This window comes from Laetiporus sulphureus (genome assembly GCF_001632365.1).
Source record: "Laetiporus sulphureus 93-53 unplaced genomic scaffold LAESUscaffold_37, whole genome shotgun sequence".
Taxonomy (NCBI): domain Eukaryota; kingdom Fungi; phylum Basidiomycota; class Agaricomycetes; order Polyporales; family Laetiporaceae; genus Laetiporus; species Laetiporus sulphureus.
The window spans coordinates 306113-332510 of NW_024468546.1; the positions used below are offsets into that span (position 1 = coordinate 306113).

Genomic DNA, 26398 nt, shown 5'->3' on the forward strand with positions numbered 1-26398 from the left:
GTACATATTTGTTCAGAAATTGAATGCTTCTGCTGACATGAACGCCAAGGCATACGTCGCAGTCATTCCTGTTGGAACCTGGGCGATCGACCGCAACAGAAACGATAACACGGTAAACACGAGCCTTGTTGAGAGTATAGGAAGAATGCTGCAATAGAACACGGGGCTGAGGGTTGGAAGGACTTCCACCGTAGCGCAAGTCGTGGTTTCTTTGTCTCTGAGTTCTCAGCCCGCGTGAGGGCATTCATTCCCTCGCATACCGCAAACCTTCGCGCACAAGTCGCTAACTATTCATTTGCCCCGGCTTGCCGAGAGGCTCTCAGTCGAAAGTCTGGGGATGACGTGTAATATAAGCGGCGTGAAACATACAAGCCTTGCTCGATCTCAAAGTAGCAGCGTGGACGAGGATGATGCCTGAGTATGCAGGTATGCATCCATCCTCTCCTCTAGAAAACGACGCAGTTGATCCTGGCCCCCTCTGCTACTAGGGTCTGCAAGTCTCTCTACAACCTTCGGATCCGCTTGCTTTGAATGAGGCCCGATCTCTTGCAAGATGGCGACAATTCTGTTCACAGGCGAGAACCAGCTGGTATCTCTGTCGAGCAGAGTGTATAGGTGCTTCTTAGTGATACGTATCCTTCGTGCTGTACCATCATTCTGGATTGAAGAGGATGAGGAAGCGAGCACAAGCGGACGAGGTATCGGCGTACTTTGATCCAAACAGTCTGTCCGACCCACTTCTTCACGAAATCAAATGCGAATTGGAAAGCCTCCACCATGTCAGCATCGGAGGGGACTTTGTATCCCTTCTGTTTGACAAAAGATTGCCATCGTTCCGTGAAATCTGAACTCTCCGAGGCAGCGTTGACGTTCTTGATATAATTGAAGACGGCAGAAGCTTCTTCCAAGAATATCATTCGGCCAGGTTGAGCCGTTGAGCGTGCGCGTTTAGTTTCCTCCGTTTCCTGAAGGACACGTTCCGCTTTCTGCTGACTGGGTTGTCCGATGCGCTTGCGCTTGCCTTGGCCATATTCCCCTGGCAAGGTGGGGACGTCAGATAGCTTAAACCCTCAGTTGTCAGCACCAGTCGACCTATGCAATGCGGCAACTGACTTTGAGAATGTGGAGCTCCAGTATTTCTCCGCTCGAATAATACAGCATTTCACGAAAACAAGCGCGCGTTGTCTCTTTACCAGGACCCGTAAGTTTGACAAACGGTTCTAAGTCGTCATCGAGCGCGGTAGCGAGACGAGCGTTGCCTAATATATATGGTAAATCATATGCTAGTGGACGAACAGACAGCGAACACACCCTCTATGCAACATGGCGAGTTTTGAACTGCCTCGAGCAATTCCTCTGCTTTGATGCATGTCTGTCCAGAGGACCCCACCGTATAGCACCGAAGAGTGAACGAACTCCGCAAAGCCAGTGACGGAGAGCCCCGATGATCGATGATTCTAACGTCAACTTTTGTCTAGAAGACGCATGAGCAGGTCTTGTACCCAGGCCATCTTATGAAATAATCTTCGTACCTGCATCATGTCCATGGTTGAGCTCGCATGTCTACGTTCATGACTGCTGGCGGGAAATCTCTCGCTGCTGGTCATATGGGCCTCCGAGCGCATAAACATATTGCCCAAGAGAGCTTGGGTGTGATCAGCGTCCAGATGAGCTCTGGTTTATGGCGTACGATGCTTACTCACTATGATTGTATTGTACCCGATCTTGATTCCACAGCACTGAGTTCAAATGCGAACCTTGCGGACTGAAGGAACGATGCTCGTCCATAGCAGCGTTAGTGCCCTGCACAGATGCTTCGGTAGGATTCCTATAGTCTGTATAGCTCTTAATCAGGGCTGGAAGCTGTCTGTCATGAACACGCAGACTCACGTTGCTCAATTGGGTGCATATACTCTTGAAATCCTGGTTCATCTTCATAACCTTCCATACCTTGTAGAAATTCTGTCGGCTCCCGAAAAGCTTCTGACAGAGGCCTTTTGGAAATGACTAGCGACATAAACGGCAGCTGCTTACTCTGCTCAATCAGTTGAAAATCGTTTGCAGCGCGTGCGATGTCGGTGTCACGCACAGGAGACGTGGCCTCCGGTGTATTGTTTCCCTCAATCGAGCCCTCCGTCATATTTGCCATGTCTGGACGGTACATCTGTTACTGCAGAAGGAAGTTGAGCTGGACAATTGCTCACCTCGCTCAGTTGTATCAGCTTTGTTGACATGCTGGGCGTCAGAAGGAGACAATGTTCCATTCGGTACGTTCGCTTTATCAAGATCACCATCCAAAGAGTCGGGGATCTCTGAAGGAAGAATCTCAGCGTGGCAGGATAGAATCAGTGGGACTTCCGCTGACGCTGAGCAGCCGACTGCAAATCTGGTACGAGTACCCCTTGGTTTACATCCTCAGAGAAATCATCGCATATGGATGCACTGCCGAGAGATAGGCGACTTCTATCCATGCTGATCATGTCTTGACAGAATGATAAGTTCGATAGGAGGCATGACTTTCAATTTACTTACCATTATGAACCGAATGTGAGTGCTTTACACTGTGTTGCTCAAGGGCACAGTCAGTGACTGAATCTTCCGACGCATTGCCATCGTCACAAATTCGGAAGCCATTGGCCGCATTTGCTATAACGTTTATCATGTCACGTTTTGTCGTACGTCCCCGAGGCTGATATTTCTTTTTTGCGGGCCAGAGATGTATGTTGGACTCAATTATTGCCTGAAGGGCTTCTTTCTTCAGAAGATTCCTGTTGTATGTTATGCCATTAGAAACAGACGGTGCGAATCGTCGTTCAACACTTACAGTTCCTTCTTGGTGTACGGTCTGGAGTGAGGCATTTTCCGGCTGATCCGTATGGTGATGAGCTTTGGGTACTGGGATGGTACGATGTGGGAAGTACTGCACAACCCTCCTATGATAAACGCGACGTGCGTTAACATTTTTGTTAGAGTCGCCACGTGATTTATACTAAGGCTTCACAAACCGGCCTTCCATTGCTGGCACCTGTGGTTGAAGTGGTATCCGTCATGCTAGTAAGTTCTCCCGAAAATCAGTCCGGACATGAGCTAATGTAACCCTAACGGGCAATAGGGTACCTCTAATAGGCAACCCACCAGTAGTACCCCTAATAGGCAATCGGGATAACCATGGAGTACTGGCTTGGCAACACCCGCACCACCGCCAACACCTGCACCACCGTGAGGCTTTGCAAATCCTCACACAATTGAGATGAAATTATCGGCCGACCGGCTGCCGGGTGTGACTGTGATCGTTGTCAATGTCAACCAATTCGGCGGGGAGCTTTACGATTGGGGACGGGACCATATTAGCGCCCGTCAGCACCAAAAACCGCGCACTCGCTTTCAGCATTATGATTTCAAGCTCAAGTCTGCAGGATGAGTTCCGGAAAGCTACGTACGTGCACAGATATTTACTCACCGTTTTTGCGGTGCGATATCACGAGTACCGACGGGAAATGCTCCGTCCCCGAGCTGCGATGCTTTGTCACAGTGTAGAACGGCTTTCCTCTTGTCCACCTGGTGCTCATTTTTTCGCGTAAAAATCTCGATACTACTCAGAACATGAAGTATGGCATCAAACTAGCATATATCAACAGTCAAGTTGTAATGGCCATCAGACGGTCAAGGCAATAAACTGCTTATTCATGAAGTCGTGGTCCTAGAATCGTTCTCGAATTAGTTAAGCACTTCTTTGAATCTATGGATGATCTGACCCATGTACCTAAAAGGACGTGCGCGAGCGACTGCCATGCATTCTGTGAAGTACTAACAAGCCCGATACGTCCAGGTTCTCACGGCCGGGGTGAAGTACTGGATAATCTACATCACGAACGATTGACCGAAATTAGTTCATATACTCTCATCATGCGCAGCCGTCTCGTATTCTTCCACATTGAATATAGCGCTCAGCTGTTTCCTTCCTTCCTCAGTAGTATGCAGCTCATAAACATGCGCAATTCTGGCGGCGGTCGACCACTATAAGAGCATCTGACCAATTTCCATACAGCAACTCGTCACCCGCCCGGGTATTGTCGCTCTGAAGTCCAGCCATCACTATGTCGAGCTTCATATGCCACGGGTTGTCCATTGCGCTTCAAGAGCCAGTTGAAGCGGCCGAAGTGGAGGACGAGATAGACGGGGAGAGAGAGGCTTCCAATGCTTGGGAACAACTTCGCACAGAACACCTTTCCTGTGTCGATCCACAGGAGCTCCGCTTACAAACGTTAGAGCAGGTCGTAGAGAACGCTTCGAGAGTCGTCACTGATGCTACGGATCACGAATACCGAAGGTGATCATTGATCACATGGAACCTGCCGTCGTCTAACTTATCAATCAAGGTTGATGAAAGCATTCGAGGTTTGGCTCAAGAACAAAGGATACATCGAGTATGATCGTGATGTCTTCGGGGACGTCATACTTGACAACATGCCGGAGTGTATCGCTGCCTGGATCATGGAAGAGTGAGTGTGGACCACTCTGTCATACTGTTTGCTGACTTCGTATGTAGGTGCGATGAGATTCGTCTGGACGGTACGGCGAAGCCACCCACAGAGTATAGGGCATCTTACAGCCAGGCAATGAAGATGAGAGCTTCGATGACTTACGGGTTTGGAAGATTAAAACTCCGAGGCATCCACACGTGGATGAAGAATGACAGCGGCACAAGGTGGCAGGGTAACCCTTCCATGTCTACACAAGTCTCTCGCTACATGGTGTCGCTCAAACGTAGGAAGGTAAGTTATCACCTTTCCATAAGCGTCGCTCCTCCCTAATGCCTTTGTGAAACAGGTGCGCAACGGAGAAACTGCGATGAGCTCGCGAGCAGTTACTGCCGAAGTGCTTAAAGCCTTATGGACTTTCAATCGCCAGCCGGATCATTGGACGATAAGGCCATACGAGCCCGGGAGCCGCGACAATCAAGACATTCACTACTGGGGTGGTGGCCGCGCCCGTCGGTTGCTACACTGCGCTTATACGATTGCGTTTTGGTGCCTTCTCCGCTTCGACGAGGTGCTACAGATCCAGATACATGATATAGAGCTTGTTTCATCTACCTGCATAAAGCTCACTATTCCTTTTCGGAAGACTCATCAGAACGGCGGTACGCGACAGATTTTCCGTTTGAACATGAAGTATCTGTAATAATAATAAAATCTTTATGCAGGAGTAAAACCGTTCTACCTGCATATACTCCACTCCTCCGAGAGACATCTCTGCCCCGTTCGTGCATTTGCTGAATGGTATGCTATCAATGGCAGGCAGCTACAACACGGCTACGTCTTTCGACGAATCGCATCCGGCGATCGGGTCAGCGACGAGAATACTCCCCTTGTAGGCCTTTCTCTCCTACAGTGTGTACATGAGCCCTGACTGTAGCTGCTGTAGCGAGCAGAGGAATTCCTCGAGATGTTCCGCAACAACTTGTTGGATATCAACGTTGATCCACATTTCTATGGAACCCATTCTTTCCGCCGCGGCGGATGCCAGTATCTCTCAAGTGAACGACGATGGGGATTACGCAAATTATGCGACTGGGGTGGATGGAGCGTGAACTTTACCAGCCTCACCATCGTCAAATATCTCATTTCTTGGAACGATAACCCGTTGGAGCCGCGCGAGGAGTTTTTGAATCCAAATCGTTCGCCCGCCCTCCACTGCCCCCAATGTGGACGTTCTTGCCATTGTGCATAAGGTTATCTGGAGGGATGTTGAGTGCGTTGCAGATTGTGATGGAAGAATATGTGAGTTTCACTCCTTGTACTGTGCTCAGGCTCGCCGCTCACGCTTTACTCCTGATATCGAGTATGTTTAGAAGCATTGCTGTACGTCTCGGACATGAATGGTCTAGTTCTGTCTACCCCCTTTCTCCTCGCGTCATCGTACGATAGATTTGCGCCATCCTCACTGTCATCAGTATTATTGGCTTTGATATGTAATAACCAAGCACCAATTCCCGCGGTTTGAATCAGCGAAAGCATGATACATGGCTCCAGCAGGAATGAGTATATCGACTCTTTCAACCCAATGTCTAGTATGTCAGACGAGAAATCTAGCGGTGGATTGCACAGAGAGGCCGTTCTTCGACCGACGGGTTTGATCAGCTTGGCATCTGTAATTGTTTTGTGTACCTCCGTCTCGAACACCCAGAAGAAACACTCCTTGCATATTTGCTGGCCCGCCATTCTTTGGTCTTTTGAGGATGGGCCGAGCACTGTTGCAGAGACTGCGGCATGACTGGCCACGTTCCTGCCACATGCAGGAACCGATCGCAGATTTGCGATCAATGCGCACGCTCAACCGTGACTGTCTCGATTATCCAGACAGGACCAGCTTGCTAAACAATCACTCTGTCCTATCTGGTTCGATATGCCTAGAGAGAGAATAGAAAGCGAGGCAGAAAGCACAAAAAGCCAAAGGAAGAACTGTCGCAGGCGGGTCATCAGGAGGTCGTCGCGCGTGAAGCCGACTATGAAACACAAGCCGTGCCTTCTTGGATAGTATCGGCTCCCGCCCAGTCTGAAGTCGGTCGAGACGCGCCATTCAGGTGCGCTGATTCAGAAGTCAAGGCGTATTTCCGCACTGTCGACATGCAGATTTGCGAATGGCAGGAGCAGAGTGGCGCCATGTAAGACGACGATGATGTTGATCCCAATGAAGGTGTGTTCATGCGCCGAATTCTTCTGGGGATATGCAGAATTTACATATGATATCTAGACCGGAGGCCTTCCTTTGTCTCTGCTCTCACGGGAATGTCTGACAAAGAGAAGCAGCTTGCTACAGATGCAAACTGTTCGACCGTGCTGGAGAGGATGGCCGATTCTATGGATAATCTCGTTCGGAGAGTTTTCATGGACAGACTAATGGTGTCATAAGTTCTGCAGTGAATATAGACCTGCACACATCTCACTAACTGCCAGTCTGAAGGTTTGAACAATTGGCAGCCCATAGGTTTGCCTCGCACGTATGTCAAATCATGTTTGCTGTTGCGAACAACACGATATCAAGAGAGGTTTGTGCAGTATCATACGCTATCAGCTTAACGTCGCTAACATATAAGTAGGCCAAAGGTGTCATCGCTTTCGCACCGGAGTCTTCTGACATTGGAGAATTACGAATGTTGACGTACCTTGTGATGGATGCTTGCGAGGTTAGCCAAGCTGCTGCTTGTGCACGATGACGAGTTGACGATTGGACTCCAGCAAATGCTTCTATCTCTACCATCGCTGATCATGGACCCGTTCGCTTCTCACGTTATCTGTGCTCTCGTTCTCCTCTGAGCACCCGACTGCTTCCCGAAAGTTGATGGCGGTGCCGCTTCGGTGCGATCTAAGAGAAGCACCTCCTACAAGGTTCGCCAAGGGCCTGTGAGGTCAGTGTTCTCTGGCGGGGAAATCCGCACTCTGGATGCTACGGCACAACGCGCACCTCCAGAGTTTGCTGAAATCACGAACAAACTTGTCCTCAAGCTTCGCAAAGACCTCGGTGACAACGACGTGCGGGAATTAGCTGCGGACAAAGTGGCCAGCCCCGTGCCTCAGGTAAATTTGTGGCAATACCTGTAGTACGCGTCACGGATGCTGCTTCAAGTAGAAGCAGGTTCTGCCATGGCAGGTACTCCAGGTTCGCTGATGGATCGAGCACTGGCAAGGCTCATTACGTTTTCTGTACGTTTTTGTATCTGGCCCCGACGTCAAATGTCACTGACACTCTACGTACATCGAGATGATTCGGTCGGGCCTGAAGCATCCGATTACTTGATGAACCTGTTCGAGATCCCACTGCTTCGCATCTGCTGGAAGCACTCGTGCGTCGATCGCCTGCCAAGGTATTCAAGGTTCTGTGGGCAATCTACTTCCGAGGCGAATTGCCGAAGCTTGCCGTGCATTCTGTTGCCAATTTTGTCATAGCGAAGGCTCTCGAGCGCGTAGATGCAAGCGAATGGGTCTGTATCTTATCGAGCCTGCAGCTGTGATAGATATTGAACACAAATTGTGAGATAGAATGCAGTGGGTGATAGGTCTCTGTTATAGAACCGATTCTGTCATTTTGGCGCTTGCGTGCCTGTCATTTTCCCATACTTTGAGTCTTAACAATGCACCTCGATGCGATGCATACGCATGACAGTGCTTTAACTGGGTGATAAAGTAATCTTCCACGTGTTAGGCTGCAAAGGTCTGTTCGAGGTCATTGCAATGCAGGCGCGACGATTCTCTGATGTTCCGTACTCTTGTTTTCTCCCACTCATGCTGTTGTACATCTACATTCATACAACTGCAAGCACCTCCCCGAAAAATGGTTTGTAATCGTACGATAGTTGCGAACCACACGAGTAGCATTTCACGCCACATGTTCGCGTTTCTCTCAATATCCATATATTCATGCAGCAGACTGGAACATTCGGTAAATATGCATGCTTCATAAGGGTGCAAGAACATATCATAGATCTGGTGAAACTGGATAGCTTCCCATCTGGTAATCCCCTCGATGACCACGCTAGAGCTATCCTGTGATCAACCAAGCAGGTTTGCGGGGAAGGTGCAAAGTGAGCACGAACCTCAATTACCTCACAGTGAGGAGCCTCTTCGACATCAGTAGCAATGCATGGTCTGCACTAATCGGCTATAGGCATGGAGTGGAAGTGTAATCCATCAGGTCCTGTGAACGCGGGGCTGGTACACCCACGTCAGGAATCAAAGCGAAACTCGGCGAATGAGTGATATGGCTTACTCTTCCTCGATCTGATTCTCTCCATAACTTGACAGGTGACACACCGCTCGAGAAGCTGCAATCTGGATGTACTGCCTGTGTGAAATCGTACACTCAAGACATCCACGAAGCAACGTCATACCGTAGATGCCACTGCAGCTGGAGCATTGAAAATCAACCTAATCGCCGTGTGCGAATCCAAACACATCAAGAGCACAGCTACGATGTTCACAGAAGAGCTGGGAAGCAACAAAATCAACAATGAGCATTAGGTCTGATAATATATGACATACGCCGCTAAAAAGTATATCATGCCGTCGCGGTATACAACTGCCAGCAATTTCGAGTTTCCAGTTCGTCCGTGTAATTTGATGACGCTGAGTACAAGGACTAACACATCGAGGACCATGCAGTAGATGAATACAGCAGCGAGTAAAGCATAATTCGCATGTGTTATTCTACACCCAGTATCGGTGTCCCACGCGGCGCTCAATGTAGTACCTAGTTGAAGGGAAGATGTGAAGTAACCGTACTCAGACATCTTAAGGTGTCCGACCTTGCAAGATGAGCGTCCAATGGCCCAGGATGGCAAAAACGAGGGGAACGACGATGTACAGGTTTTTTGCCCAGATAGTAATTCTAGAGTCAATCAGCACACGTTCCTTTAATGGGTCTTGATAAAATCACTCACATGCGAAGGGAGAGATTGATGCTAGCCAAGCCAACAGCAGCATCCCCCGTTAGCTCCAAGAAGGATATGTGAGTGATTCCGATCGCATTGCAATCACGTCAATCACCTGGTTGAAGATTGCTAGAGCTTGACAATCTATTTTGCTGGAATAGGAGTCAGTTTTATTCATGCCCTAGACATATCCAGGATCCTGCTCACGATCTTGTATCGATAGAGATCAAGCTGTCCGATTGCTTTAGTAACATGCCTGTAATTATAGCGGTGAACCTTACACGCCAATCAGGGCCGAGAGAAGACAGTATCTTCCAGCAAGGTAGAAAGTCTGCGAGCAGTCCTTGAGCTGGCGAATGGTCCGACGTCAATGAGACTCACCAATGGCCATCTGAACCGCCTTTTCCTTGCCACCAATGACCAGTCGAAGTCAAATGTGCACAGAAACTCCCACCTACGAAACCATGTTCAAAGCGGTTACTCTGATTATGAAGCTTTTTGACTTGCAGGTAGAGGCCTGCTGTGACATGCATAATCTTGCTGAATATAGCGACTGGAAGCCCATGTCAGCACCATAACGCAGTATATTAGCAGACGTCAGCACGAGCGGACCATTGTGGCGTTCAACTTGGTCGGACAGTGTCCATGCAGACATGCTTGGCCAGGAGGGATTGGCTTTAAATTGAGTAAATTCAATCGCGAAGAAATACTCAGCGGAGAATCATCAACGACCTCGTGGAGCTATACGCGTGGGAGAACCGCCAATAGAAAGCCTGCCATTTCGGACTATGGTTTGCTCAAGGTAAGGAAGTATTCGAATCGGATATCGATAGTCATAGTCAATGGTATCTCCCTCCGATTGTAACGCCACCAGTTCCGGACATTGCCCTGAGGATACTGGATCTGTGACCACACGCACGGACGTCTTTTGCTCCGGGCTGGCGCGCCTCTTCTCAAAATGAGTATGGTCAATTCGAAGTGAGTCTAGGTACGAGAACCATGCTTTGCCTGAGAAGCTGCTGGAATCACGACGTTACCCTTTACCCTACCATAGGTTCAGTCACACATCACACCCACCTTTGAACTGGCCTTTCAGTTCAAATGTCAGCATCACCGGCCGGTTTGAACTAAGGGTCGTATCAAAGTCACACCGTTCCGGAGCTCTTTTCGTGGGTGCTTATGTATTTTCCCCCTGTTGCCGACAGCGTTGGTTATCAGAACGAAGAATAAGCGCCCTGAAGTGAGCACATCACAGAGGCTCCTGAACTAAGGTCCGGCCCAGTTCCACACCACGGTCGAAATGGTGCAGTTATCCGTGCACTCGATGCAATTGTACAATGCCAAGGCACAGTCCAGAACCCGTGGGCTAGCCAGTACTCAGTACGCCCATTATGGCCGCAGATGAGTCATATATCACGGGATCCAGGTTCCTCAGCAGATGGTTCAGAGTACTCCGAAGAACTTCATCAGCACATCGCTCCAGGAACATAGGCACTCTGAGCCAAGCAGATGCTATGGAAAGTCCCTCGATGCTGCGACGGAGACAAACCCATACAGAGGTTTTTGCCACGGATCAAGCAAGAGTTGGTACAACAAAGAAAGACGTGATCGGTTGAATTGGCGATTCGGTTTCGAGTGGCGCCCATAGATTAGCCGGGAGCTTATCGTGGGATCTTAGCGCAGCTCCTGCAACGGCAAATGTTTCTGTCGAACGGCGCCAAGCTCCACAGCATGCAGTCCCATTTGTGATTAAGTCCGATCGTCGGGCACTGATCACAGGTTAAACTCCGAAAGGCTTCAACGATAGGCCCCTGTCCGAAAATATCGCACACGCGTAGTTCATCGGAATGATGGGAACCTACCCTTTTGTGGTCAAATGTGGCTGTATGTACTCCGCACTGGCATGTACACAGCACAAATCGAAGCCATGATTTCGACCTCCGACTCTTCCGCCTGTGTGTGATTTTCGTCGCGAGGGCCTATCGTTTTGAATTCAGCCGCACTACGGAAGATGTTTATACGCCTCTCGCCTTGACTCTGGTGAGCTGATCGTCGCTTTCTGCAAGCATACTCAAGGGGTACAGCTTTCGACGTAGGTGTACACTTGAAGAGATGGTCTAAACAATTTGCCACCGGCAACGAGTCGCCAGATTCGGCTGGGAGAGGAAAATCTGGTCGTAGAATTTGACCATTAAAGGGCTCGGCGTGGCGATGACTCTATTGCTCCACACCCAGCCATTCAACGGAGACGCAATTACTGTGTTGGAGCGTTCGATATCATCATCACCCCCTTCTTCACTCTTTCGAAGACCGCTGTATTTCCGACATTGAGAGACATGCATTCCAGACCCCTTTCTAACATTCACCGAACGAAAAAGAAGACACAGGCGACTGCGCTTAGTGAAATGAACATGAACTTAGGACGATAAGCTCGGGATGCTTGCGGATCTCTCCGAGGGCATGCGGGGGATGCGATGTTGTGCCGTATGACATGAGCACATTCTTCACTTATCGGTTGGGCTTCTATATCGAAAACGTAGCTGGTGCTATGGGGGCTCGCGCGACCGTCAGAGAGGACTTACGTCTGTGGCGTGCAGACTGGTCCCGCCAGCTTCGTACTTCAAAAGCTCACAGATGCACTTGTAGCTCCGAGCACAAGTTACATGCGTGACACTCGAGAATCGCCACCCTCCATTGAGCAGAAAAAATAGAACGTGTGTCGTTACAGTGAGGGACTCATCAATATAATGATAATACGATGGGCGTGTCTCTGTCTGCATCTCTCTGATGAGTTTCGGTAGCTCGAGTCAGCATTGCCATGACCCATTTGTGAGACACTGGACTGCTTGAACGTACGCGGATTGGGTGCCGCCGGACGAGATCGCGTTCTTCGAGACCGAGTTCTTGATAACGTAGAGTGACATTGTACTGGGAGAGGAGGACGGTACTGGACCCGTCGAATGACCTCTGTCAGAATTGAATCAGTCACAGGTTCAAAATCGCGACTTACAGACAGAGGCATTGGAATACCACAAGTCGTACGTACACAGAGCGATTGCAACCTGGTGAGCAACGTATCCATCTTGGATCCACTTTCTCTGTTCATCAGACCCTAGAGTAAGTGGTTGCGTCGAAACGACAGCAAGATTGTGCCCGATAGGATTTATTTCAATATATATCTTTCCATCGGCGGGATGAGCTGAGAACACGGATTCTTGTTCAGCGTCACGAGGACCACAAAGAAAATTACTTGCACCATGACTGCAGACATGAACAGAAACGTGCGACACAGACAGGAGGATCCGTAGGAACGCAGGGACGCTCCAAAGCGATATGAGGCCCCGTCATAGCTGGACTCGGATGTGGGCTCGACTGTTAGGACATGATTGTGAGGGTTGCCATTTTGTGTTGAAGGTTGTAGACACCTCGAGGGAATGTACCGGTCCAATGGGCAGGAGGTCGTCAAAAAGGCCAGGGAGTTGGACGTAGGGACATTTAGCAGGCAGCCAGGCCAATGATTCTGCAGCCAGGTCAACGGATGTTGAAACATGAAAGATTGACTGACCTTGACGCGTGAGATTCGCACGATCAGACCGCGCACAGTCGTACCGCTTAACACCATCCACCCTCACGAATGAGCCGCGTACCCTAGTTTTACGATGGCGACCTAACGTGATCTGTATCTACAAACGAAAATGACCCATTGTGGCCCCGGTCAGTCGTACAGCCACGGTTCTAGCCCAACCATTCCCGACCGCCTGACGAATCCCTATTTGTGCCCATATGTTGACAGAATACGAGCTTGCCATGGAACGCCGTGGTAGATCAAGAACCATCACCCCATCAACGAGATCAAGGGGTGCAGACATGATCCATAGGCAGAGCATGACTGCACCTCGTAAGCTGGAGGAGAGGCGCGTCGCCGCAATAGATATAGCCAGGTCTGTACCAGAAAATGTCACCTCACAGTACATACCATCGCCGATCCATGAAGGTGAGTCACCGACCTTTATGTTTAGACCTCTATACATGGTTCTTTGACAGACACATGCGGTAGACATGGCTTGACCGCATCCAACGGCAGCATTGATCGATATGGCGAAGGCCTCCATGCTATCAGACGGGACGCAGGTATCAGGCTGACCGCTGCGGCACCTGCATATGGTGACGTGAATCTTCCTGAGCTGTTCAAGACAGAACAGCTGACAACGGTGAAAGAGAACAATGAGTACGTACCTCCTAGATAGGATGAGAGGAAATTCATATCGGAATCATAGAAGGTCGGACCACGAACACCTGCAGGAGCGTTTCGATGTGCTCGAACAAGAGATTCTCGAACAAGAGATTTTGAGCATATGTACAAAGTGGCAGGCAGCGTTGGAATCGGAGTGTACGATGGGCATTTGTCTTGTGGATAGGGCATTAGAAGACCAAGACCAGGAGGTAGAGCAGACTGCGGCAAAGATCTCTGCAGAGCGATCGAAACACAACCGGCGCACGATAACCACCAGAGCAGCCCGAGAGCCTGTCTCGACTGCAGGTCTGCCAAGCTCTTGTGATGTCTGCGATAATTTTCATTGGGACGCAGTCCGAGACTATCGAAGGGTGCTCCGAAATCGTCCTGCTAGCATCGACGGCCCTTTGCAGAATGACCAAGGACAGTGTGTCGCAACTATTGATGGAATGGCAAGTTACTCGTACAGAAAACTCGGGAAAAATTACGCTGAAGGTGCGTCGTATTGAGACTGATGAACATAATGGGGCTAAATCGACCAAACAGAAATTAAGAATGCCAGAATGTCAGCCATGCCGAGGGATACGGGAAGGGGAACACTTACAGAAACATGCAAACACATCCTCCATTCTTCACCTTCCGAATCCACAAGCGCATCGTTGATGCAAGTAACCACAGCACGAGGGTGCATCATGGAAGCCTCCGTTAGCCACAACCCTCCTCATTTGCAATGGCGCGAGCATTATACTCAGGACGAAAATGCGCACACAGTGCCTTTGGTAATGCGAACGCTACAATGCTTACGGCTGTATCGCGCACAGACCGCAGAAGGTGGATCATCGACAAACAGTCTTGAGTGTCTCCACTCTACCAGCAGGGGACCTGTGGATGGACTGCTTCCTTTCGGCAGGAAGCTCAGCGAACTCACGAGAACGCTTGTGGATCTGTTACAGAAGTGGTCTGCCTTCCACCCAATATCACCGGATCATCGGGGGAAGGACCAAGGGAGGACAATGATCGCACTTGAGAAGAGTCAAGCTAGTCCTTTGTTGAAGACGCTGAAGAGCAATCTTGTCGAAGAACAGATGCGAGATGAAGAGAACATATCACAGAGGGCAATCAACGATGTCGGAGCAGAGCAGCATGATGGAGAGAACATACAACGACGGGCAAGCCTATACGTACCATTTGACGACTCTTCAGATATCTGGTCTCTCCCTGCACTCGTTGCCCCAGCCTATATCCTCCCCAATATTTCCGAGCGCCCTTCCCTCGAGCCGTTTATGACGAATGCCATGAACGAAACTACGCTAGATGATCCTTTCCGAGCGGGTTCGGGGACCTTGGTCGACGAAGCTATGGGCCGAGTTGAAACAGGCGGCCGTCAACATTTGCGGGTGGTCAAGACCAAAGACCCGCTCCGACTTCGCAGGTTGGCCTTGAGCAATGTTGCACGAGAGTATGGGTTAGCTGTACCAAGAGTGCAGTCCTGGCGAGAGGATAGAATGATTGTAGATCTGCATCGTGCTTCCGTTGAGCAAAGCCACTTGAGGTTTGAAATTTATGACTTAGAATGCCGGTGAGTCTCGGCTGCCCCGATCGCAATTCTTCAGATCTCTGACTGCTTGCTCATTCATATTTTCAGAAATACGCCAGCTGTCACCACTGCTCAAACATTCCCCAAAAGCTCATGTCCTACTCCGCAGACGAGTAACGAAGCGTGGAAAACTAGTACACCTGCGAATCTAGAGTACGATACCGTGATGCTTTAAAGGTACTGTCCTGTCGCATACGGTCGTGCTTGAATAGACATCGATAGCGCCAGTATTTCTTGTCGGTTGCCAACCATCAGGCATTTCGATGCGCTGCCGATTAAGCGCTCGACAGATATTAAGCGCGCAGAGGAGATAAGATTAGATCCCAATTGAGTTTTTTTCGCCAATTGACTCAGAGTTTCTCATACTGATCAGGGAGTACTGGGTCGTCCATCTACTCAGCAGTGCCTGCTATCATCATTCCTCTCTCAGTCTCATCCTGCTGATAATGACCGCCTCTCCTCCAATCTGGTTGCTCTGACCTGTCGGGCAGTATTCAGAATACCCAATGACACTATAACGTGCGTCGGGTCAGTGCAAGTGAGGGCCCGTACTTGGGAATGTAGGCGCCCGTAGCCTGGCTCCTGCCGTCTAGATGCCGGAAAGGACGATTACAGGCGGGGTTCGAACATCGCGTAACCTTTGTTATCCGCTCCCAATCGGAGAATCAACGCTGACTGATGGTTGCGTTTGCGAACCTAAACTCTCCGAGCTCGTTGGGCTCATCCCTCCTTCAGTTCTCCTCTCCCTCGCTTGCGAGCCGTGACCTTTCTGCCTTGGGGGCCTTCCATCCTTTGCTTTCCTTGCTGCCCACCCGCTCGATGCAGGAGCCACCCTTCACGCATTCTCGTTCTTGCATGCTCCTTTTGCAGACTCGGTTCTATGATCACTGATGGTGTGCGGCCAGGCGTGCATCATCGACTGGGAGGCAACGATGACCCGCCCGCTCTGGGCGTGCGCACACGTCCCCACGTTCTTCCACCTCCCCCTTTCACTGCAAGGATCTTCCGTGCGATGGTCGAGAAGCTCGCACAACGTCCGTGGCTTGCGATCATCAACGGGCACCCCATCGACCTCGCGCGCATCGCGGCGGGGTGGCTGTACCGCGAGGCGAGCGGTGCACGTCTGCGCATGGTAACCGGTATCTCGAGTGGGATGGGTGGGAGGAATGGCTGGTGGAAAGCATTATGGGCCCGAAAGAGAATGATGATGCGTGATTCAACAGCCGCGAGGATGAGGACGAGCGCACGCCTGTGGGCAGCTGGCCCCGGTTTCCCATGTTTACCTCTGCGACTCTCGCGGAGAGTGCGAGCGAAGATGATAATGTGCGGCATATCGGGAATGCGAAGGGGGTCGGTGGTGGCAGTGGCGGTGCCGTGGGCACCCGCCAGTTCCGCTAGTAAAGAAGGTGGTGCAAGTGGAGAAGGAGCGGGAAAGGGAGCTGGTACCCGTGGGGAATATTTGTGGCGGGCGTTGAGGCGAACTGGGGAGGCGGCTGGAGGCGTGGTTGCATGTCAAGGGGAATGCGGATTGAAGAGTGGGGTTGAGAATGCCATGGAACCCATCTACAACGGCATGTTGCTCAAAGGCGCGTCTCTGTCATCTACCTGAGGTACTCCTTCTCACGTTGAGAAATCATGCTGCTGATCGAAATGCATGTTGCAGCTCAATCCGCACTCGGTCAACATGAAATCAATCTGACGAAGCATGAGGTGCACTTTCTGAACGAGGACGCCATCATGGGGCATACCTTGAATGCCTTCAAAAGAAGCTTGTTGGGGAGAGCCAGTCGCGCGTGTTGATTATCAGGTTCGTGCAGATGGTGGAGAATGAGCTTGACGGCTGACGGTGACGTTGTAGACTCTCCTTACGGGCGACGTCGCTGAAGTGCCGCACAACAAGGGAAAGGACAACAAGCGAGCGCTCGACCAGGAGGACCGCGATGATGAGAACGAGGAGACGCATGCAGAAGGCTCCTCGACACCGCTCTGTATGCTATTCACCATCGTAACCGGCAAATCTGCTAAAATAAAAAGAGCTGTATGACCACAGCTTCTGTTCAGCAGCAGCAGAAGAAGCTCTTGTCGCACGAAGTGCGCACTTCGCTGCAAGACCGCCCGCTAGACTCCATGTTCGCGGTCGTCAGTTTTTCGCAGCAGGCGAGCGGAGGCAGCGGGCCGAGTGGGGCAGAGACGCCGCCGCATCAAGTAACCAAGGCGCGCGACAGTAAGCAATCGCTGTGCTATTTGACGTCGGTTCCGAACCTTAGGCAGGCTTTGGCTAAGAGGAAGCACCGCCATAAGTCGAGCATGAATCAGATTCACGTATGCATCGTGAGATGGTAGTTCGTCACGGAACTTAGTGCGATTTTGGTAAAGCACACGTTCGACGGGATTGTGGACGTCAGTCGGTGCCTCTCCTTCATCTAACACTCGACGAAGCTAAATCTGGTGCATCACGGTGCTCTAGCGTTAAAGCTGTTTTTCCACTGCTTTCATACATGTTTCTCATATTATAACGCCTTATTGGATGCAGAGAGGTAACTGTTTTACCAGCTCGGGCTGCGTCAGCTCGGCGACTTCAGATGGTTGAAGCTCAATCCTGCGTCGTCGCTGTGGACGATCGTTGCTCTTGCAGTCGAGGTGGAGGCATCGAGCGTAGCGGGCTAAGCAAGCCGCGAATCGTCGATGTAAAGTCGCCAGTGGCGGCCTCTCCAAGTTCATTTCCCGACGCTCATTGCTTACATTCTTGACATAGCGCATAGTTGAATATGCTGATTCAGCACCGCAAAATGCTCGATGGATACTTCTTGCTTCGCATCAATGCTGAGGGCGTGGTCGAGAGCCTGCCGATGCTGCTTAGGGACTATACGCACAACCTCGGCACGCTGCTGCTCTTCCTTATGAGACTCGGGCCTCAGGCAAGCACCTGCTTTCTCCTTTATTCCATCCCACGCTGATGAGCGTTCTAGGTTGACTGGACGTCCGAAAAAATGTTTCGATTCGTTCCTTCGCGAGCTCGCATATTTCTGTATATCAGAACCGCTCATAGCGCCGTCCGCGACAGACGTAGATACGGAGCTGTCCGAGGAAGAGAAGGCGGAAGACCGTTCGGTACAGTGGCAGAGACAGCATGTACTGTTCCCCGCGCTGGCGCGGTATCTAGTCGCGCCGAAGTCGCTGTTGGACGGCAATGTGGTGCAGGTGGCGAGCTTGCCGGACTTGTACCGTGTTTTCGAGACGTGTTGATATATGTGAGCGGTCCTTGTGCTATGCTCACCTGTCGCAATGTAAGCTCGGAGCACGTCCATGCAGAAATCCTATCTGAACGAATTTAACAAGCAGTGCATTGATCGGGATGAATCCATCCATCCGAGCTTTGTCACACAGTGGTACGCTCCGGATTCATGTAGCAGTTTGTTCTGTAAAGATGCGCGCCCAGATTGGACGTGCTTGAATCTTTCACAGCATATCACTTCCGTCGTAAGAACGATGAGTGTCGCGCTCATTTCTCCCATACAAGAAGTCTTATCTCAGAAACTCAACGCTCTCCTGTCTGCTTCCTATTTTTTTTGCTAGGATCGCGTTCTCGCTGCCGGATCGTCATTCTGCCGCATACGTTTTGTCATTGACCTCCGCATGCCAACAACTGCGTTGCTCTGAAGCTGCTATACTCTGTCAAGTAGACTCAAAATCATGCGTTCGCATCGGCAGTCAAACAGATTCTCTCTGACTTGGAGATTGCTATCATGCGGTGGGGACATTTACGTGGAAGTATTCATTCACCACTTACCTTGGAAACATGTCACAATACTTCCAGTGTGTCTCACTCCTCAGTCCACGCAACAAGCCCGGAATGTGGCCGGAGGTCAGCCATTGTAAACGCCTCCCGCGACGCCGCGATCTGCCTGCCTCGATTGTCCGGACGAGTGAATGCTGGGGAGCCACCACCAATTCCGATAGAGGAGCAGTGTGATTTTATGGAACAACCGGATCAGTTGAGTGCATGTCAGTGGTCATCAGCAACACTAGGTGACTCTGATCGCCCATGCTACTGGTCGCCAGCCCAGCAGATTCTGTGATACATGGGGAGTGGTATAGCTACTCCATTGGAGAAAACTTGCGGTGACAAATGGAACAATCACCGATTAAGCCAGGTTTGCAAAAGGTACACCCCAGCAGAGCCGTGAAGAAATCTTGTACGATTTGTACAAGTTTTTTTAAGCAGATTATTTAAATCGTATTCCCCTCCACAAACGAAATTAAAAAACGCCATTCAGCACTTGCTTGTCAACTACGTGCCTGATTATACTGACTTGCGTCCGGTCCATAACCTTCCGATCACCTAGGGCCCTAATTTTGCTCTCAATCTCCATCTCTATCCACTGGTCACCCGCCCATCGTCCGCCAATGCACAAGATCGGTAAATGCGGGGCGGGCGAAGTCTATTCGGACATCGACACCCGGTCTCTTTGAATCGGATATCAGAGTGGATGCCGCACCTGTGAGTTCGTACGTACACGTGGAATTGGGCGTGCACTTTGATCTATGGCTTGTGAATGCACAGCGTTTGCACGATAGATATCGAGAAATCGTGAAACCGATCACGATGCTTATTGTTTTCTAACATGTCTCCGATTCCAGCCTTGCATGCAACGCAGCAAGAGAAACGAGGGGACAACAGCTGCACTGGTACAAAGTGAGTGGGATATGACGCCTCGGCGGTCAGTCCATCCCCCAATGACCTCGGAATCAGCATTTTCCTCTGACTAATCGCTCATTCTGCTGTCCATCCGCGCACTTTTCATCGACACGTAAGGTCCGCGTTCGTGTAACTGAACCACATCTATCTAAACGCCGGGAACCATTTACGTTCATCCTTATACTATCGGAGTGGGTGCCATGCTGGTGGATTATTGTTTCAGCGTGGATGCTGATGAGCGGTTTGACCTCCATTCTGCATCCAATTTGACACTGTGGAGATACTCGAATCCTTTTTTGCGTCTCCGACGAATGTCGAGAGAATGCTGACCTCTATGGATGACGCCCATAGCATTTCCATTTTATGGTGAATTTTCCACTTCACGTGCGGTGAGGCTAAGACATATATCAGCACACAAGCCGTTTGCATGAAGCATCTCAATGGTATATGTTGTCAAACCCTACCGCCAGCGTGTCGCAGATCACTATCGCCTCAATGATCGTGCCGCTATCTGACGGTGCGTCGATTCGTCCAAGTTCATTTCACTCACGATGCCACACAGATCATCAGCAAATTAGGCCACCTCCATTGCTGTCAATCCTTACAACTGTCAATGACCTCAACATTCAGGCGGCTAGCCAATCGCGCTCAACAGCCCGGCAGACCACACAGAGCTATCCGTAATGTGTCCTCTGGCATTTCTCGTCATTTGTCTCGGAGACGATCATGTCTGTACGTTGTTCCTCACCAGCCTGAGCCACGCCACAGCGAGATACAGTGTGTCCAGTCGACCGCTGGGTCTGTGAACGTTTGCTCTATGCTTGACACGCCGGTGGTTGAGAGTGCGTCTGCTGGTCGCATAAATGTGTTATTAGGATGTTGCCAGAGGAGTTTCAGCATTCCCTGCTACAATCGAATCCGTCGTCACCGTTCTTTGAATAAGCATGTCTTTCAACGAGCATGGTAGGAAGCGTTTTATTATACATTGTTCCTCTCGTTCATTAATCTCTACTCAGGACCGCGCCAGCAGCTCAATAATCACCTCCAACGCAATGGTCTCACAAATTCACTATCTTGGGAGATGATCAAGACAGATTCTGGACGTAATATTACGTGGGCTGCAAGGGCATACAGTGTGTTGCTAACCGATGAGACAGTTTCAACACCGCTGACCATAGCTGTGCCAAGTAAACGGTGTAGAACATGGAACTGGCACTGGTGCGAACAAGGGTGAGGCTATGGACCGAGCGGCAACACAGACGTTGCTTGTTCTGCAGGGTTAGTCCAGGTACCTGTAACTTGAATGTCCAGGTGAGAACCAGCAGCACGTTGCTCAAATCAACTACTGCTAACGTTACTCCAGAACAGTCAGAGCACTTTGCAACATGTACGATGCACGTAACCTCAGAGAAGACCTCAATATCGTTCCGTAACTGTGTATGCCGTATTCTATCTGTACACAATTCATTTCGCGGTTTAGTATATTCAGCACAATGTTCATTCAGTGCTGTATCTCACCAGCCCAATCGTACTCTCACGTATCAATGCTTTACAGACTTGGCGCTTCTTGAATAATCGTGGTCGCATTCTGAGTAAGTATTGGTTCTAAATTAAAGCCAGATGATGAAGAAATACATTAAAAAAGCTCGCGATGAGTAAAATAGTCCTGGAAACGGTCACAGTGTGCGCTAATTCTTGATACTATAGTACAATGCGCTTGTGCTATGCCCGGTCTTGATGATGTTCCTGGCGAAGTACCCAAGTAGCTTACATCCCTACACCGTGCTGTCGGAATTTGCTGCACGTAAACCAAGCTCTCCTTCGGAGCCGATGTCTGTGACAGACCAGATATGTTGACGGTCATGCACTGTCGCGTACGCTGTTGGACTACGGGGACACATGCATCGCGGGCAGGCAAGTCACTATGCAGAAGGCTGTGCCATATACGGCACCTTATCTCTTTCTTATATCAGTACAATATATATGGGACCGATGATTTGAAACAGTAATGTTGAACAAGTCAGCAAGACGTACTTAGCGTCCGGCAGCCCAAGTTGCGCCTGATCGACGTTTCATTCAGGTATTGCCTCCATGGCCGCGCCGCTAGTCGATCAATTGCTGACCCTACAACGCGCCCGTCAAAACTGCGGAACGGATAGCACTAGAATCTTAATGGACGTCGGGACGGTTCAAGTATGGCCGTCCTTTGGGACGCTCGAACTGATCTTTCACGTCAAGGCACTCTGCATGAAGATTGCTTGAAGCAGTAATTGTCCGGGCCTGTATAGAAGTTTGAGATCATCAACATGTCAATGTGATTGCGTGCACCTGCTCATCAAAATCTAGTGACATACCACGATGTCCGCCAGATTTCCGACATCTCTGCATTTCTACTCCACGCAGATGCGAGGTGGAACTGATGTTTCTACCCTGGAGTTATCTTTGACACCGCCAGTCCATTGGTCGGTATGAGCCGCGAACTAATGCAATATGTCGATTCAGGGCAATCCGCATGAGCATCGTTCACTTCATTGGGCCGACCGTCGTCAATCTCGCTCCTTCGTTGATACGATTAGGAATATTACGCGGTCCATGTGAGTCAATTAATTATCAGCCTACTGCTGTGGCAATGTGTTTTTTCAGTGCAGTGAATACTTGAATCCGGGGGGAGCGTTGTTCCGTCAGCTTCGGTTGCAGTTGCTTAGCACGGACATGTCCTAGAATAACACACATGTGATAATCTAAGTTTGGGGTTTCCGTGTGTTGAATCGCAGTTGACATTCGTAAAGATAGCGATATCATTGGTTCTGACCTGTATACGGTCAGATACAGACACGATGCGTGATTTCTTGCATTAATCACGCACGTACTAGTAATTGACACATTCATAGAAGTTCCGTTGATGACAATGAGAATATTTTCAGGCACATGATTGATGGAGCTCAAGTGACACGCACGCAAAAGTCAGGATGACAATTCGATTGGATGTGTAACCAGTCTGCACAATAATATTTCCAGAAGCAGATTGAATTCAGGGGATAAAGCGGTGCACTGAACGATTACGAAGGTATATGAAGGGATCGGTCGACCAAGAAACGCAACGTACAGTACGGGAACGAAGATACATGTAAGATTCAGCGGTGTCTGGTGAATGAGAATGTTTCTGGCTTCTATATGGGCGTACGCTGCGAGGTAGGGTCGGGCGACGTGATGCTACAGGACCTTCAGCAACTATGCTGACCTCATCGTGTTCGTCCGCCTGGAACTTTGTGCATGAGGATACCGGGCTATTGAAATGCATTATTCAAGCTCACCCATATGGCGGATGCCCATTTAAGGCAACGTTCAGCCGAGCCAGGCTTGGATTCAGGAATTCGTGAAATTCAGCTCGATTGCTGTGGCGGAAGACTTACTGTTTCGAGGTTTTCTGGATATTTGGCCATGATTTTGAAAAGGTGTGAAGCGTCCCGTCGGGAAATCTGCACAAACCATACAGAATCCCGTGGCCACTGCAGCCATTCCGGTGCTGAGGCATCATCCTCTTTTCCAATAAACCGATCCGCAACAGCGACGGGGCTTTGCAGCATGGACTGTGGAACCTCAGCCCCCCGCGGCAATTCAACCGTGAAATAGAGAGTATAGATATTGTCTCCGTCGGGAGCATCGTGAATGTCAGAAGGCTTGAGATGTGTCAGGAGGCACCTGCTGATACGCCAACGTTGAAGCATGCTCACCGACTTGTGCAGTTTGTGAATCTTCAACAGCGCACGGTCCAGGGACTCTACATCAGGGAGTGAAATGTCATGCGGCGGGTTTGAAACGACAGCACGTCGTTTGGCATATGCTAAGAACTGTTCGGCTCGGTGTATCATGTGAGGCAACGCTCCGCTGGTGCACCTCGACAGAGAAACAATCTGACGGAGATATGGGAGTGGATGTCAAGGAGAATATAACAATACTGGATTGGGACAAGGGGACACAACTTCAAATTATATGCCTCTCGTGGAGGCATTTCTCCATCAGACGTTCATATCGGACATCATCGGACTGAGGTTTCTGCACGAGCAGTGGCTGGACCTGGCTGGACGTGCTTTGGCAATACTGTACCATTTCGACCATACGTTCATGGGGTGTGACGCGTGACGCCTTGAACTGTTCAAGAACCCCCGCGACGCGGGACAAAACCTCGGTTCAGTTCAGGGCGCTTATTCTTCGATAGAGAAAAATACATCCCGCGAAAAGGCTCCCGAACGGTGAGACTTTTGAACTGACCCTTAGTTCAAAGCGACCAGTGATGCGTGATATTTGAACTGCAAGGCCAGTTCAAAGGTGGATGTGACGCGTGACTGAACATATGGTCGAAAGGGTGCGTACTTGCAATGACTGGCAGATGCTGTGCAACTTCCCCTTTCGGGGTCGAGGAGTACTCAATGCTGCTTACAAGCACCGCGTATGCGATGGTCACGGAGGATCATGGGGAAACCGCCTCGATTGAGGTTTCAGTCTATAAAGAATGTTCTGATAATAGTTGAACGTTAAACGTTGAGGCGCCAGGACTTTGCGCCAACACCTTGGCTCGCGATCGGCAATCTTCATTGAACAGAGTACTCACAATGTACCGGCAGGGGCCGTCAAGTACCGGCCGAACTTTTGAGCGTCATTGACTTGAGTACTTGGTATCGGACCCTGGTTGTAACCCTTCAAACGTATTTATACTCATACAGAGCCCACACATTATCATCATCCGATCTGTCACCTCGATTCATCATCGTGTCAATAACACTGTTTTCCACATACAAAACATCGATTTAGAGAAATATCTTGCCGCTGAGGAGGCCTGTGCATTACGGCTCGCTGTAGCACCTCGGGTGCGAGGCGTAATGAGCGACCGACGACCGGTACATCAGACTCTGCCGCGAACAATAAGCTCCGTAAGAGTAGTACTTACTGACGGAGTTTTGACGTTCCCCTACAAGCTTGGCATTCCGCGTCTCAAAAAAACTTCCCCGGGCTTGCCAAGGGTGCTGCACGTTGACGCTGGAAGGTCAAATTTCCCGGGCGAAGCCCCTTCGGATGCAGCAAAGTATACCACCTCCTCGCGTGAACTTGACGCTCACGTGCTCGAGCGTTAATGTGGAGGAACGCCGCACTCTGCGACCTTTGAAATTTGAACCTGAGGCCTCCTGAGCTGACGTGCAAACTGCCGCGACAAAGCCCTCAGCATCTAAGGATCTCTTGCATGTCGTGCTTGCCGTCAGCACTCTTCTTTTTATGAAGAACTCCCCAACCTCCTCTTCATCGTTGGGCGCATGCAGTCAACAACTATTGACTCTGTGGTCCTGGCTCCGCATCCATAGATTGGCGTCGCTGCATATGACAACCTCTCATGAGGATCGATCTGGGGACATGGAACTGAGGGGGTCTTCCCTATTTTCAAATGTGACGACATTCCCTGTGCACCACTCACCTAAGTGACCATTGCAGCATGTCGAGCGATCCCTTGACCGTATTGGCTAGCATTGCACTCTCGTCCTCAGTCCAGGCTTTTGTGAGTTCTTCTTCTCGAACTGCAGGATACCCTGTGGCCGGTAACACAAGAACTGGTTTCGAAAATGCAACTCCTGGTGAAGATCGTCCTGCTGCATCGACTCCGCAAGTATCGACACAAAGCGCAGCATCTTCTCTCGCCGGTGACATCATAGTTCTGCCCTCGGAGCTTCTTAGCACTGGAGAATGGAGTGTAGAAGAGGTTGACTTGTTCGTCTTAATCTCTCTCCTGCGACGCAACTCCATTTTGATCGAAACAGAGCGCCCATGAAGCGTCCCGAGCTTCACAGTCTTATTCGCAAGTGGAAGCTCAAACCTGAACGGATGAACAAGTCATCGTACATTGCTGCTCTCAAAAGCTTCAGTGAGAACAGGGAAACTTGGGAAATGTAAGTGTCGGCCAAGGATTAATTCCAGTGATTACATAGTATTGGCATCTCCAGGAAGAAACCCGTTCATACACGCTTCCACAAGGGACCCACGACAAATATCATTACAGCGGAGCGACAGGAAGTGCATCTGTCGAGCACGCAAGGTCGCAAGAGGCAACCCAAGCGTTCTACCCTGCGACGAGAACAGATCATGATTCATCCTATCGCCCTTCCGCCACTAATCCCTCGAAGATCAAAAGATACGAGAACCATAACTCAGTACATGCAAATGGCGGATTGGGTATGCTGTGGCGAACTGTTCACTCAAGCTTGCTAACCGATATCGCAGGCTCGCATGGTGGTTGAGCAGGAGGGCGGGACTGGTTCTCACTCGACCTCTCCTTTGGAAGGTGAGAAGCCTTCAGAATCCGCTTCAGCGTCCCAACTGAGATATCAAGACGAGTCAACAGTCGTGCCGCACTTATCTCACAGTCTATCCGAGCACCGGTCAACACATGCG

At 50.1% G+C, this 26398-nt stretch overlaps 8 protein-coding genes across 8 annotated transcripts; 5 read left to right on the forward strand and 3 right to left on the reverse strand.

Moving 5' to 3' along the window:
- Positions 1–384: 384 nt before the first annotated feature.
- On the reverse strand, positions 385–2859 carry LAESUDRAFT_715986 (uncharacterized protein; the record flags this gene model as incomplete). The annotated part of the gene is made up of 12 exons (XM_040907216.1): positions 385–657; positions 711–1061; positions 1114–1259; positions 1312–1474; positions 1533–1645; positions 1704–1835; positions 1891–2007; positions 2035–2151; positions 2205–2312; positions 2366–2482; positions 2533–2768; positions 2825–2859. The coding sequence occupies 12 exons, from the start codon at positions 2857–2859 to the stop codon at positions 385–387; spliced, it is 1908 nt and encodes a 635-aa protein (XP_040761585.1).
- Positions 2860–4097: 1238 nt separating this feature from the next.
- Positions 4098–4506, forward strand: LAESUDRAFT_761683 (uncharacterized protein; the record flags this gene model as incomplete). The annotated part of the gene is made up of 2 exons (XM_040912964.1): positions 4098–4330; positions 4380–4506. The coding sequence occupies 2 exons, from the start codon at positions 4098–4100 to the stop codon at positions 4504–4506; spliced, it is 360 nt and encodes a 119-aa protein (XP_040761586.1).
- A 1910-nt stretch (positions 4507–6416) lies between these two features.
- Positions 6417–6671, forward strand: LAESUDRAFT_659080 (uncharacterized protein; the record flags this gene model as incomplete). Its single annotated transcript, XM_040904785.1, has 1 exon — positions 6417–6671. A coding segment is annotated over one exon (255 nt), but the record flags the coding sequence as incomplete, so codon positions are not given.
- A 344-nt stretch (positions 6672–7015) lies between these two features.
- On the forward strand, positions 7016–7604 carry LAESUDRAFT_761685 (uncharacterized protein; the record flags this gene model as incomplete). The annotated part of the gene is made up of 4 exons (XM_040912965.1): positions 7016–7051; positions 7103–7189; positions 7242–7307; positions 7374–7604. The coding sequence occupies 4 exons, from the start codon at positions 7016–7018 to the stop codon at positions 7602–7604; spliced, it is 420 nt and encodes a 139-aa protein (XP_040761588.1).
- Positions 7605–8884: 1280 nt separating this feature from the next.
- LAESUDRAFT_659020 (uncharacterized protein) lies at positions 8885–9883 on the reverse strand (the record flags this gene model as incomplete). Its single annotated transcript, XM_040904777.1, has 7 exons — positions 8885–8987; positions 9042–9249; positions 9305–9387; positions 9440–9492; positions 9546–9611; positions 9714–9761; positions 9812–9883. Coding segments are annotated over 7 exons (633 nt in total), but the record flags the coding sequence as incomplete, so codon positions are not given.
- Positions 9884–13315: 3432 nt separating this feature from the next.
- Positions 13316–16659, forward strand: LAESUDRAFT_761686 (uncharacterized protein; the record flags this gene model as incomplete). The annotated part of the gene is made up of 8 exons (XM_040912966.1): positions 13316–13424; positions 13475–13658; positions 13708–13970; positions 14019–14159; positions 14211–15175; positions 15237–15243; positions 16167–16434; positions 16485–16659. The coding sequence occupies 8 exons, from the start codon at positions 13316–13318 to the stop codon at positions 16657–16659; spliced, it is 2112 nt and encodes a 703-aa protein (XP_040761590.1).
- Positions 16660–17014: 355 nt separating this feature from the next.
- LAESUDRAFT_761687 (uncharacterized protein) lies at positions 17015–18507 on the forward strand (the record flags this gene model as incomplete). Its single annotated transcript, XM_040912967.1, has 4 exons — positions 17015–17068; positions 17120–17249; positions 17312–17485; positions 18326–18507. The coding sequence occupies 4 exons, from the start codon at positions 17015–17017 to the stop codon at positions 18505–18507; spliced, it is 540 nt and encodes a 179-aa protein (XP_040761591.1).
- Positions 18508–22570: 4063 nt separating this feature from the next.
- LAESUDRAFT_715991 (uncharacterized protein) lies at positions 22571–23832 on the reverse strand (the record flags this gene model as incomplete). The annotated part of the gene is made up of 5 exons (XM_040907217.1): positions 22571–22677; positions 22831–22901; positions 23067–23173; positions 23374–23640; positions 23695–23832. The coding sequence occupies 5 exons, from the start codon at positions 23830–23832 to the stop codon at positions 22571–22573; spliced, it is 690 nt and encodes a 229-aa protein (XP_040761592.1).
- Between the last annotated feature and the right edge of the window lie 2566 nt (positions 23833–26398).